This window comes from Lathamus discolor, chromosome 2, assembly GCF_037157495.1.
Source record: "Lathamus discolor isolate bLatDis1 chromosome 2, bLatDis1.hap1, whole genome shotgun sequence".
In the NCBI taxonomy this organism is placed as follows: Eukaryota; Metazoa; Chordata; class Aves; order Psittaciformes; family Psittacidae; genus Lathamus; species Lathamus discolor.
This window is the reverse complement of record NC_088885.1, coordinates 65,543,834-65,555,620: the sequence shown is the minus strand read 5'-3', so window position 1 is coordinate 65,555,620 and position 11,787 is coordinate 65,543,834. Positions and strand designations below refer to the sequence as shown.

General features: G+C 39.3%; 1 protein-coding gene across 1 annotated transcript in view; it reads left to right on the top strand.

Annotated features, from left to right (window-relative positions):
* Nucleotides 1-1,337: 1,337 nt before the first annotated feature.
* KDM1B (lysine demethylase 1B) overlaps nucleotides 1,338-11,787 on the top strand; it is a 27,055-nt gene continuing 16,605 nt past the window's right edge. The window contains exons 1-10 of the mRNA XM_065667240.1: nucleotides 1,338-1,427; nucleotides 2,407-2,509; nucleotides 3,320-3,444; nucleotides 5,410-5,499; nucleotides 6,284-6,395; nucleotides 7,085-7,201; nucleotides 7,952-7,990; nucleotides 9,099-9,303; nucleotides 10,389-10,573; nucleotides 11,299-11,475. Coding sequence (XP_065523312.1) covers nucleotides 2,420-2,509; nucleotides 3,320-3,444; nucleotides 5,410-5,499; nucleotides 6,284-6,395; nucleotides 7,085-7,201; nucleotides 7,952-7,990; nucleotides 9,099-9,303; nucleotides 10,389-10,573; nucleotides 11,299-11,475 — 1,140 coding nt within the window. The 5' untranslated portion in view covers nucleotides 1,338-1,427; nucleotides 2,407-2,419. The remainder of the gene's footprint in view (nucleotides 1,428-2,406; nucleotides 2,510-3,319; nucleotides 3,445-5,409; nucleotides 5,500-6,283; nucleotides 6,396-7,084; nucleotides 7,202-7,951; nucleotides 7,991-9,098; nucleotides 9,304-10,388; nucleotides 10,574-11,298; nucleotides 11,476-11,787) is intronic.

Here is an 11,787-nt window from a genome sequence, read left to right as displayed (position 1 = left end):
CTGCCGGCTGTCAGCCCCCGGCAGCGCCGGCCCCTCGGGGCGAGTCTTAGAGGTGTGCGCGTTCGCGGTCCCACCTCCCCTTCAGTGCCAGGTTGCTCTCGTTTCCTCCCTGTGTCAGTGTCTGGTTGCTTTTTATGCCCGCTCTGCCCTCCCCTTTTTTTCCCCCCAGAGACAAACTTGCTGTCACTGCACAGGTGAACCCCACAGAGCTTTCCCGTACCGGCTACGCGTTACAGGCAGATGAAATGTTACAGAGCATGACAGCATATTATGCATTTCTCTGTCCCCCTTTAAAGGCCCTATTTTCTCAGCCAGTAATTTCATGTTTATAGGATGCAGAGTCATGTAAGTGATGTTTGCTTGTTCTTCAAAAATTTGTGGGTTTTTAGGGGGTGTTGTTTTGCGAGGGGAAGTGGAGAGAAAATGGGGATACAGCTGGAAGTAATGGCCTTTCTTACATTTACATGCATGAGCTGATCTCTTTTTCTCTCTTTCACCCCAACTCCCATAGTGCTTACAGCAAAAATATGTTTGTGTTTCTGTTCTGCCTTTCAAAATGGGAGGCCTCTTTCAGTATTAAATATGTTTACCAAACTTCTTAGTGAATGATAACTGCCACCTTTTCTTTTTCTACCCCTGTATACACAGTGAAACTGCTGCCAGGTCCTTTTACCTTCTCGGATAAAGGGCCTCACAGTGGCAGCGTGCTGTGATCACCAGGTAGCTGCCAAAATGAGTCGCCTGGTGCCTTGCTCAGCATTGAGGTAGTTTGTAGCCTCTGACTGTAAAGGCAACAGCATGTAGGAACAATGACCTAGTGTCAGAAGCCAAGGTAGTACAGAGAGATACTGACTGTTGTGCCACTGATCCAGAAGGAAAGCTCCCAGGGTGGGGGTGGGAAACAGCCACCATTTCCTTGGGTGTTACGCAGCAGTGTAGGCAAATCTTATGTAAATGAAACTGGTTGGTTTTCTCCAGCCTCATCCACACCCATGCAGTGGTCAGTAATGGTGCAGTGACGTTTTGGGGTTTTTTTTTAGGCATTAAAGATTGCCTTAATGTTTGGGTTTTTTTCCTCCCTCTAATTAGTTATAACTGGGGAGGCGAGCAGGGGGAGGAGGGCTACAAAAAAGAAAGTTATTTTTTGTACTGGGCTGTCCGAACTAATTTTTCACTTACGTGGATATCATCGTGGGATTTCCCTTTCCCTCCCAAATCAGTTTCTTACAGCTTGAGAGGAGAACGAAGCACCAATTTGCTTGAGTTGCATCAGCTTGATTTGACACTTTGTAAAAATGCCCATTCTCTCCTTCCCTTCCCTTTACTTTTAGCAGAATTCCTGAATGAAGCTGTTGCTACCATGTCCGTCGCTGTCAGCTTGAGCAAGGAAGTTGCAGCCTGAAACAGAGAATTGAGAAGTCTCAAATGTAATTTATTTTTTTATAATAAAAAATTACAAACTGAAATCTAGTACTGCAGGTTAACATTCATGATGCAGCACTGTAGTATAAGGGGTTTATTTCCACTTCCTTTCTGTATGTGCTGGAGCATATTTACATTTAATTCTTCTAGGCTCTTTCTTTGTGTTTTACTCCCTGTGAAAAGAATGCCTTTGATAATACCATTTTAAATATGCTTTCATGTTTCTGGGCCATGCTTTCTCATACTCCATGCTTTGCAGCTTACATGATAAACCGTGGTCTTTTTCATGTTCCCAATGATGCAGTGGAAGACAGCAGGCCACTATAGAGCTCTTTTGTGGCTTAAACCTTTTATTTTATTGATTTTTATTTATTTTTAATATTCTAATCCCCTGTAATTGCAATGCAACTGAAGTTTAGCCTTTAAATTCTCATGTACTTTCCTAGGAGTGTGAGCAAGTCTTGGAACTGTTTGTTCGCTTGGTATTAAAGATCTCTTTGGTACTCTGATTGGAAAAGTGCTTTGCAGTGCTAGTCTCTTGCTACCAATAAATAAGTAGTTAGCAAGACGAGCATTACTCAGAGTGGTATTTCAATGTGTGCATTATGAGCTGACGTCTATTCACTGTGCCAACCCAAATTCCAGTCCAGGTCTGCACGTAATGCCAATCGGATTATTGAAATCCAGGATATGCTGATCTGGAACAGCCTGTCAGGATGTACTCAAGGTTCTAATCTTAACTCCAAATTTAGTTTAAAATACCGGTATTGTTCCTTTCCATAAAGCCTTATTCTCGTTTTCTTCCTGAATTAACAAGCAAGCTAAACAGATTCTTACCTAGGTAAGAAAGTAGTATTATGACTAAAGCAGTATTATGAGTGGCCGTGGTGCCCAGGTGATTAGACAGCTCTGCAAAGTCAAGTAATTTTATGTATTTATGTATGTATGTATGTATTTTAAATTACCGCCTACCTTTTCTTGCAGATCTCATAATACAATGTCAACTGGAAGGGTACGAACGAAAAAAAAGGCATGTTCTGCCGACCAGTCTCCAGACAGCCTTCCTCTGAGGAGCTCTGGAAGACAGGTGTTGTTCATGCTCTGGTATTTTTATTTTCTCGTGGCATTTACAAAGCAAGTGGGCTTCGTTGTGGGTAAGCTGGGACTTAGAGCAGTTAACCAGAGAAAGGGAGCGTTACTAATTCTGTGAATAAGTAGGCGAGGTGTACCGTTTGTGAACAATAGTCAGAAAAGAAAAATGCTCAGAGTAACCTGTAAATACTGGATGTGTTAAAAATACAACCACAGATTTCTGTATAGCCAGACAAAACTGTCTGCTCATCCAGATGAGGCCTAAACCAACACAGTAGGTTGTCTTCTGTACCTCTGAGGCCCAAAAGAGATATTTGGTATATAGCTTTATATCTGGAGTCAAAAAAAAAAAAGCCACAAGCCTACGCTGGTATTTTATTTGAGGCGCAGATAAGATTGCCACTAATTAATATCAGTAAGTATGTGAAGAAGAGATTTTCTGAAGGAGAAACAGAATGGATGATGAGGCTTGACTCATTAGCATGTGATGGAGCTTAAAATATGATTTAAACTGGAAGCTTTGCTTATAATTTCTCCACCAGATCAGCTAGGCTAAGGGAGGACATTTTTAGCTTTAAATGATATTTCCAGCCTTACTGGTTATTTATTTTTTTTTTTGGTAGAAAAACTGACCTAGTTTGACAGCTGTTTCATGCGGCAGCTATTTCACAATGGATACAAACATTTTCATTAATACCACTTTAAGCATTTGATGCTACCCACAAGCTGCAAAACTCCCCGAATGCCATCTTCTAGAAGATGCATTTGTGTCAATTCTGGTCAGATTTCAGCTGTTCTTTATTAGGTGAAGAAGAAAGCGGCTGAAGCAGCAGATGATGACGATGAAGCATCAGAGAAGAAATACAGAAAGTGTGAAAAAGCTGGATGCACTGCAACGTGTCCTGTTTGCTTTGCAAGTGCAGCTGAAAGGTTTGTTTCTTTTTATGTGCATATTCCATAGACTTTTCTAAATGTGCAGCTGAAATATAGGATCCCAACTATATTCTGAAAAATCCCTTTATTTGTAAATGTAGAGGGAGAATCAAAAGGTTCTCGTAGGAGTCTTAAGATGCCAGGACAGTGTCACAAGGTATTCCTGTTGTGGATAACTATCTGCAATGCAAGTTGCCAATTCAGATACAGAATATCTTTAGAATACATTTATTTATGTTATTAGTGGTGTCTTCTGGAACATGCCTTGTTTCTGTGAAACTGAGAGCGTATTAGTGTAATCTGAGAAAGCTGAACTTGCTTTCAAGATGGAAAATGAAACAATCATTACTGCAGGAAGTCTTTATCGCTCTTGTTGGCATGCTTTGCAGTCTGAGGTGAGATTCTGACCTTGAAATTTTAGGTCTTTGGAGACAGTCACACTTATTCGAACAATTTGTCTGAGTTGTTCATGGCTTCTGTGTACAAGTCGGTTTGCATTCTGACCCTGGCAGGACTGAGATGCTGGCAACATGTATCTATAATAAGCAACGTGTTAGACCTCAATATGCAGTAGGCGGACTGTAATTATATAGCATTCCTCCCTTCCTCCTTAACTGAGACAAACTTTCCCTGGTTTGTTCATTTCCCAATGATATAATTCAGTGCTTCATTTCTGTGTGGATTGTTCTTTGGTGGCAGGAGGTTGATGTATTCTGGATGTTGGCATAGGAAAACCAAGTGTTTTGGCAGCTACGTAAGAGAGTTGTAGGGGAAAAGAGCACCTGAGAGATCAGCAATGGCGATTTTGTTTTCATTAAGGAAACAATAGATAGTGCTTAGTCATCTTTTTGAATTGTTATCTTAATATTTTGATTTCCACCCCTCCTGCTCCCCCAAGTACATACTTTCAACATTATTTATTTGAGATAAGATCATTTCATGTCTAGCTATTTCAGTTAGTAGCTTAGGTCACTGCTTTTTACCTTGTGCATTTATCTTGAAACATTTCATAGAGTTTAATGAGAGTTTTCTAAGTGAAGACTGATGGTTTTGTCTGATGAATATAATGTTTGTTATAGAATCATAGAATAGTTAGGGTTGGAAATGAACTTAAGATCATCTAGCTCCAACCCCCCTGCCATGGGCAGGGACACCTCCCACTAAAATGGATAATTTAATGGATATTTTAATGATAATAAAATAAATGGATAATTTAATGGATAATTTTGTTAATGGATATTTCTATCTGAGAGTAATAAAGCATAAATGCCCAGAGTGTGTAACTGCTTCCTGAGGGTTTTCTCCTTGGGTTAAAATCGCAGCCAACTCAGTCATGTGAAAAAAATAAGCAACATCTGTTTTGTGTTCGGATTTGCCGTTATAGTTTTGTCAGTTTTGTTCTGGGGATGGGATGTTATAATGATTTATGAATGAATTGATCACACGTACAAGGAAAACACTAATTTAAATTATACCTCCCACCCCTACCCTCATACCAGAACAAAATGGAACAAAGGAACTGTAAGTTCCTGTGGAGAGGGACTTATACATTTGTAAAACGCTTAGTGTGTCACAGCACATACCATAAGAGCAAATGTATTTCATGTTCAGGAAACGTCTGCTTAAAGGGTATTAAGGCAGGCTCAGCTGACCATTGTTAGCGGGAGGCTGCTGGAAGGCAGTCCAGCTATAAAACTGCACATTGTGTACGTTTTGCCTCTGTTGCATCTGGTGTTGCTTAGGTTGGAAAATGGAAATGTTTGAGACAATTGAAATGATCTTATTGTTGTTTGTATGACTTCAGTGCCTTGTGCGAGTCAGCCTTCATGAATGTAACATAAAGCCCTGGCTTGTCCTGAGTGTTTTGTTCACGTTCTAGAATGTGTTACTGTCAAAAGAAAAATTTATTCTTTTTTTCTCTAGATGTATCATAAATCTATTTCTATGTCTCCTGTGTTACAGATGTGCTAAAAATGGGTATACATCTAGATGGTATCATCTTTCCTGTGGGGAACACTTCTGCAATGAATGTTTTGACCACTATTACCGAAGGTAGCTTTGCCAATTAAGGTTGTGCTTTTTCAGTACTCACTAAAATTTGGCAGTCGTTTCAACTGCTGAAACATCACATACATAAACATAATACAAAGACTTCTCCTCTGTGCTTGCTTTATTCAAAGTAAAACTTAAATATTGGTGCTAAAACTGCAGGTGTTTTATGGACTAATCATCAACTTAAACACAGCAGCATGAATGAAGTGGTTACTTCAGGCAGGCTGGTTTGTGTATACAGTCCTCCTGAAGCTTTTGTCATTCTTTAAAAAAATGTCAGAAAATCTGAAATAGGAGAACAGCTTTAAGTAAATCTATTTTCCTTTATAAAGCAAATTCACTTTACAGTGTGAGTTCAGGAGACCTTGCCTCTCTGTAACATCAAACCAGTGAGCAGATTTGACTCTCACAGTTCAGCGGCCATGAAGACTGGCCAGGCTCACAGAGTGCATGCAGCCACAAGCTCCTTCCCATTTGAGAGGGAGTCAGGTCCATTCCAGCTCTGCCAAGACTTTCACATGTTAATGTGCTCAGCAGTACCTGTGACTCTGTCCAGGCCTTAGATACCAGGAAGTGTGCTTATGATCAGAAAGACATACTGGTCAGGATACAATTTATTGCTGTCCTAAGAACCATGACTCTTCTCTTTTAATAGGAAAAATATAGGACTCTATACAGCCTTATTTCTCTGTCCTTACAGAAAATGTTTAGAGTAACCGCTGTTGCTTAAAATTAACTAGATAATTGGTTTTCTGACTGCTTGCTCTTTCCTCTTTCTTCTTAGCCATAAAGATGGTTATGAGAAATATACTGCCTGGAAAAGGATTTGGACAAGTAATGGCAAAAGTGAGCCCAGTCCAAAAGCCTTCATGGCTGATCAACAGCTTCCATACTGGGTAAGATGGAGGGTGATTTATTTAAAAGGGTATATTTCAATGTGATGTTCTGATGTGAGTTTCTGATATTGCCTGTTCAAGCAGCAGGTCAGCTGAGTTCTTTGTAGGGGTTTTCTAGTATTAGAGTACTGTGGAAAAGCTCAAGATAATAATTCTGATCAACTCTTACGTTGTTGATCTCCATACCCCACAAAGGACAACCTTTGGTCACTTTCCAGTGAGTGGCAGCTTAGATGTGTGATGTTCAGGTAAAGTAAGACTTGGCAGAGAAAAGGGAGCTATAAGAAAGTACAAGTGCTAAAGACTTCCAAACCAGATTTTTTTAATTCCCTGGTAAAGAGAGCAGAAGAAGAGAGATTGGAATGCAAGGAATATTGTTGTTGGGGATTTTGGTTTTGAAGTGGTGAACAATGTGTTTTTGCAATAATGCTTGCAAAACCCACTGAAGACTGTAGTAACTGGGTGTTGAATTAATTTCAAAATTCGGTTCTGAGGAGAAATTCCATCTTACTGGAGATGGGCACCAGGTTTCTGTATGCGACCCGAGAATTGCATGAGAACAACTTTAACAATTGTATTTGACAACTGTCTCGCATCTCTCTTCTTTCTAACTGGTTAGTTATGCTTCATTAATCTTATCTGTAATCAGGCAGCAACAAGTAAAAACATGTTTGCTTTCTGACTTGTAGGTGCAGTGCACAAAGTCAGACTGTGGTAAATGGCGTCAGCTGACAAAGGAAATTCAGCTGACACCACAAATAGCAAAAACCTACAGATGTGGTATGAAACTGAACAATTCCACCAAGGTAACACAGAAGAATTTGTTCATACTGAAACTAACAACAAGTTGATATTTCTTGTTTGCAGGCATTAAATTCTCTTTTGCTGCTTAATGTTTCTAATGTCAAAATGATTGATGGCCTGGAGAGCTGCATGGTGGCAGGCCTATGTGCTCAATAAGCTCTAATTAATTTCTAGCAAGTCTGTCGTGGGGCTTTACATGAAAACTCTCAGCTGTGGCATGAAATTAAGTCCTGAAATTTGGAGAAGCCCTTACAGTGCCATAGAATCTACATAGTTAAAAATGTAACATGAAAAGACTGACCATATGAAATTTTGAAGGGTCAGCATTTAATCTTGATAAAGATACTCTTAAATTAAATGAGAAACTGTCCTTTACAGTCAAGCCTGGAAGAGTCTTTGGAAAATGTGAAATAATTTTTCTCTAAAGTTCCTTTTTTTCCCCCCTTCATTTGTTTGTTTCAGTGTTCCACTTCATTTCATGGAATAGAATGTATATTTTAATGTCTGATCAATAGAAACTCACTTAACAAATGAGAAACATTTTCTGGCCTGTTTTTAATTCGCGGTCTGTTGGGTTTTTTGATTATGTATGTTACACTGTTTTTGACCGACATAATCATCTTTGTCACAGAAGGCTAATACCAGCACTTTAAGTTTAAAAAAACTATGCCATAGACAAATTACTTTGTTTTACACTGAATTTTTGTTGTACAGCTTAAGAATAGCTGTGACACAGTTTGTTTTCCTTTCAGGGTGAGGGCTCAGACCAGTGTTCCATGCCTGAGGACTTGGTGAGTAGCGACTGTGCCTCCTCATTTGTTCTAGAATATGAAAGCATTCTTAAAGCATGGCATATTTCTTTCATTTTCTTGGTCCTTTGGCCAGTTGTAGCAGTATTTATGCATTTTGCTCAGGAAATTGTCAGACACTATTTGCAACAGAGCCTAGGGCCTTCTACTTTCTCATCTTTTTCCTCTTCAGCCCTACCATAACAATTAGCTTTTAGGTGATTTGTGGTGTCTTTGAGCTGTGGCCTGTGATTCAAGGTTTACTCCTAATTCTCATTTTTGATCAAGGCAAAACAGTCTTCAGTTGCCAGCTTTCAAATAGAATTCCCCATCCTAAAATTTCCCTGTCTTCCAGGTGGTTTCTATCTTTAGTCAAGCTAGTCTCCTCTTTCTAAAGACTGCAAGAGAACATCGAAACATGTTTTCTTTCTCTTCTCCCTCGTAACACAAGACTAGACTTGATGTATGTTGGAATTTCAATGGGTTTATGATCACATAACCGTGCATTTCAGACACAGTATCATCTGATGTTCAGTAAGACAATGTTGACAAGTGTACCTGAGGTACCTCTATCCCAGGAAACATATCTAAGCTTTTTGTGGTCTCTTGTAGAAGCTTCGTGGATTGTTTCCTTAATGTATGTTTGACTTGTAAAGTAAGGCTGAATCATTAGTGTTTTCTAGGGTTTTAGAAGGTCTTTGAAGGGGATAGCAGAACCTAAATTAAATTGATCTGTTGGCGTAGACTTTTCCTAAATTCAGATTTTTGGATGCATAAAAAGCCTGTGGATGTTTTATAAAGGGCCTGATAAGGCATAGATGTGTTGTCATGGCATGTCTCATCTGTTTGCTTTCCACGTGGATGTGGAGTTCGTGAAGTTTCACCTCCATTTCTGCGGAAGGGATTAATGCTACAGGTTTTCTGTGTCAGGCTGAGGAAGGGGAAAGAGGGAGAGAAAATGTCTTTATGACTTGCAAATCGGAGACTGGTACTTTAGTGCTTACTGGACTCAGTTTTGGAGGGAGGGGGGAATTGGTTAATTTTCCCAACGTTTTCAAAGTACTGACATGTTCTCTTCTCCCCTCTTTCCTTCACTTCTCCGCTTGGCCAGAGAGTGGCTGAAGTTTCAGACCATTGGTGGTACTCCATGCTCATACTCCCTCCCTTGCTGAAAGACAGTGTGGCAGCTCCCTTTCTAGCTGCATATTATCCCGACTGCGTGGGCATGAGTCCATCCTGTACCAGCACCAATCGGTTACCTGGTGAATCCAACCTTGTGAAGTTAGAGCACTTAAAAAGCGTGCCTAATTTGACTGGTAAGGGCCATCTGCAGGGCTCTGTTGCTTAAGTAGGTGTGCTAAATTTTGTCTTATAACTGAACTTATAAGACACATAACGCTCCTGATTAGAAGCACTGGTTCTGTTCTCAGCACTGATACACACTCTCTGTGTAACTGCCTCTGTATTTCTTTGATACAATTTACTCGTTTTGTAAGGTAAAGGTAATACATTTTGTATGGCTTTTGTTTAGGGAGTAAGCAGAGACTGCATAGGCTTTTTGTTTACTACTTGTCATTTGTTTATAGAAATAGGAAATTAACATGTGGGTACTTAAAGATCGTGCTCTTCAGGAAATAAAGATTTATCAAAACAAAACACAGTTCTGCTGCTTTTGGTATTGTGGATCTTTGGAGGAAAGGATTTTATTTCTTAAGGCACTCGGATTTGGTTTATTTTTTTGCTAATGACAGGTCTGAGGCTGACAGCCTGGAAGTGCAGATCTGCAGAATAGGTCAGGTACAGGGAAAGGTAGTTCAGGATTCCAATACCCATCTTGGAGAGAGTGCTTTGAGGGAAGTTAATTTTCTGTGTTGTCTTAGCAGGCTCTGGTCTCCTTATGTGCTGAAGAAAAATCTGTTCATCTATTCAACATATATTTATCTGCTTAACAAATGGAAAACTTCATTGCTACCAATACAGCATGTGGAAAATGATTACTTTTAGTTACTGTCTACTCTGGGCAGTACTGGGAGTTGAAGCTGAAGGGTTTCAGAGTACTGCATGAGCCTGTACAGTGATGAACCTTAGAGTCGAGTTTAGATCCTGTTCCTTGTTGGACTCATCACGATATCTGAGGGCACATACTGTTTCTCTGACAAAACTTAAGCTCTGATAGATGCAAGACATACCCATCAGGTAGCAGGACAATAATTAATACTGCACAGCCTAGAGGGTAGGAGAGGGAACAGCAATTTAAATGAAATCATTCTGAAGGTGGCTAGAGGCTGGGAAACTTTGTTACTTATTTTTCTGTCTGAGGTCAATGGATCATCTTAAGAGGGAAAAGGATGTGGTGAAGATATATCACAATATGATCGCTTCATGCTGTGTCTTTATTCAGTTGCAGGCATGAACAAGTATTTCCAGCCTTTTTACCAGCCCAATGAATGTGGGAAAGCACTTTGTGTGAGGCCAGATGTTATGGAACTGGATGAGCTATATGAGTTCCCAGAATATTCAAGGGACCCCACCATGTACTTGGCTTTGAGAAACCTGATTTTGGCCCTGTGGTATACAAACTGTAAGGTAAGAGATGTTAATAGTTAATTTGTTTACAAAAAATAGCTACTTTTGGGGGATGGGGACTCTTCTTGGATGTTTGGTGGCTTTGGTTTTTTTACTAATTTTTAATTTTAATGCCTCAGAGCTTCTTTTGCAGTAAAATACAAAAGTTTTGAAAGTATTGAAACTCTACAGAGTGGACCCAGCTATTAACTTTTAAACAGTATTTGTGGGTACTTTATGGTTTTCTCTTTTTCATATGACTGTTGGTCAGGGATAGTCTTTTTACTTGTGCTAACTCTGTGACACTGCCTTCAATGGAATTACTGGAACTTTCAGCTACCGATGTCTAATTATATGAAGGTTTTGGATATAGATCTATTTTTAGCTGGAATGCCATTTTGGAATAGATTTTACTGGAATGTCATTGTGAGCACTGCCACCAGGTAGATTAATTTTGCAATCAGGGATGCATTTCAATTCCTACAGTAATGGAGCACACCATGGAGCTTGTGGGAATGTCTGGTAGACTCATTTGCTTTTATTCCAAGTTAATCTAGCTTAATAACTTGTTACTTTACTGAGTATACCTGGCTTGAAAGAAACTACCACACAACTTGCTTTTAAAATGCTCTCAGAAGCCTGATTCATGATTAATTTTTACCTCCTGGTTTACAGGTTAAATATGATGTGAATGCATGAAAAAATTGAATATTAGAAAATCAACTTTCTTTGTTTCTCCTTTGCAGGAGGCTCTTACCCCTCAAAAATGTATCCATCACATCATTGTTCGGGGGCTTGTGCGTATTCGCTGTGTACATGAAATGGAGAGGATACTTTATTTTATGACAAGGAAAGGGCTAATTAATACAGGGATTTTGTCAGTCAGTCCCGATCAGTATCTTCTTCCTAAAGAATACCACAACGTAAGTTGCTGTAGTAATCCCTACATTATTAGTGCTATAAAACTACATGGGACGTGTAATAAGTTTTTGGTTCTGGATTTTTTTCTCATTTGCATAAGTTGCTTTATGTTTGGAAAGTGTATTTATATGTTTTTAATTTATGAAATAGTATTTACTGCTCAACCCAATCTGTGATTGAAATTATGACAAGGTAAGCATGTTTCTTGTCTGACAACTTCAATTAGATTTTGTTACTTGGCTGATAACTTCAGCTGTTTCCATTAAAAGAAATTGAGACATCTACTTTTAAAGTCCTTAAAAGTTGTAACTATT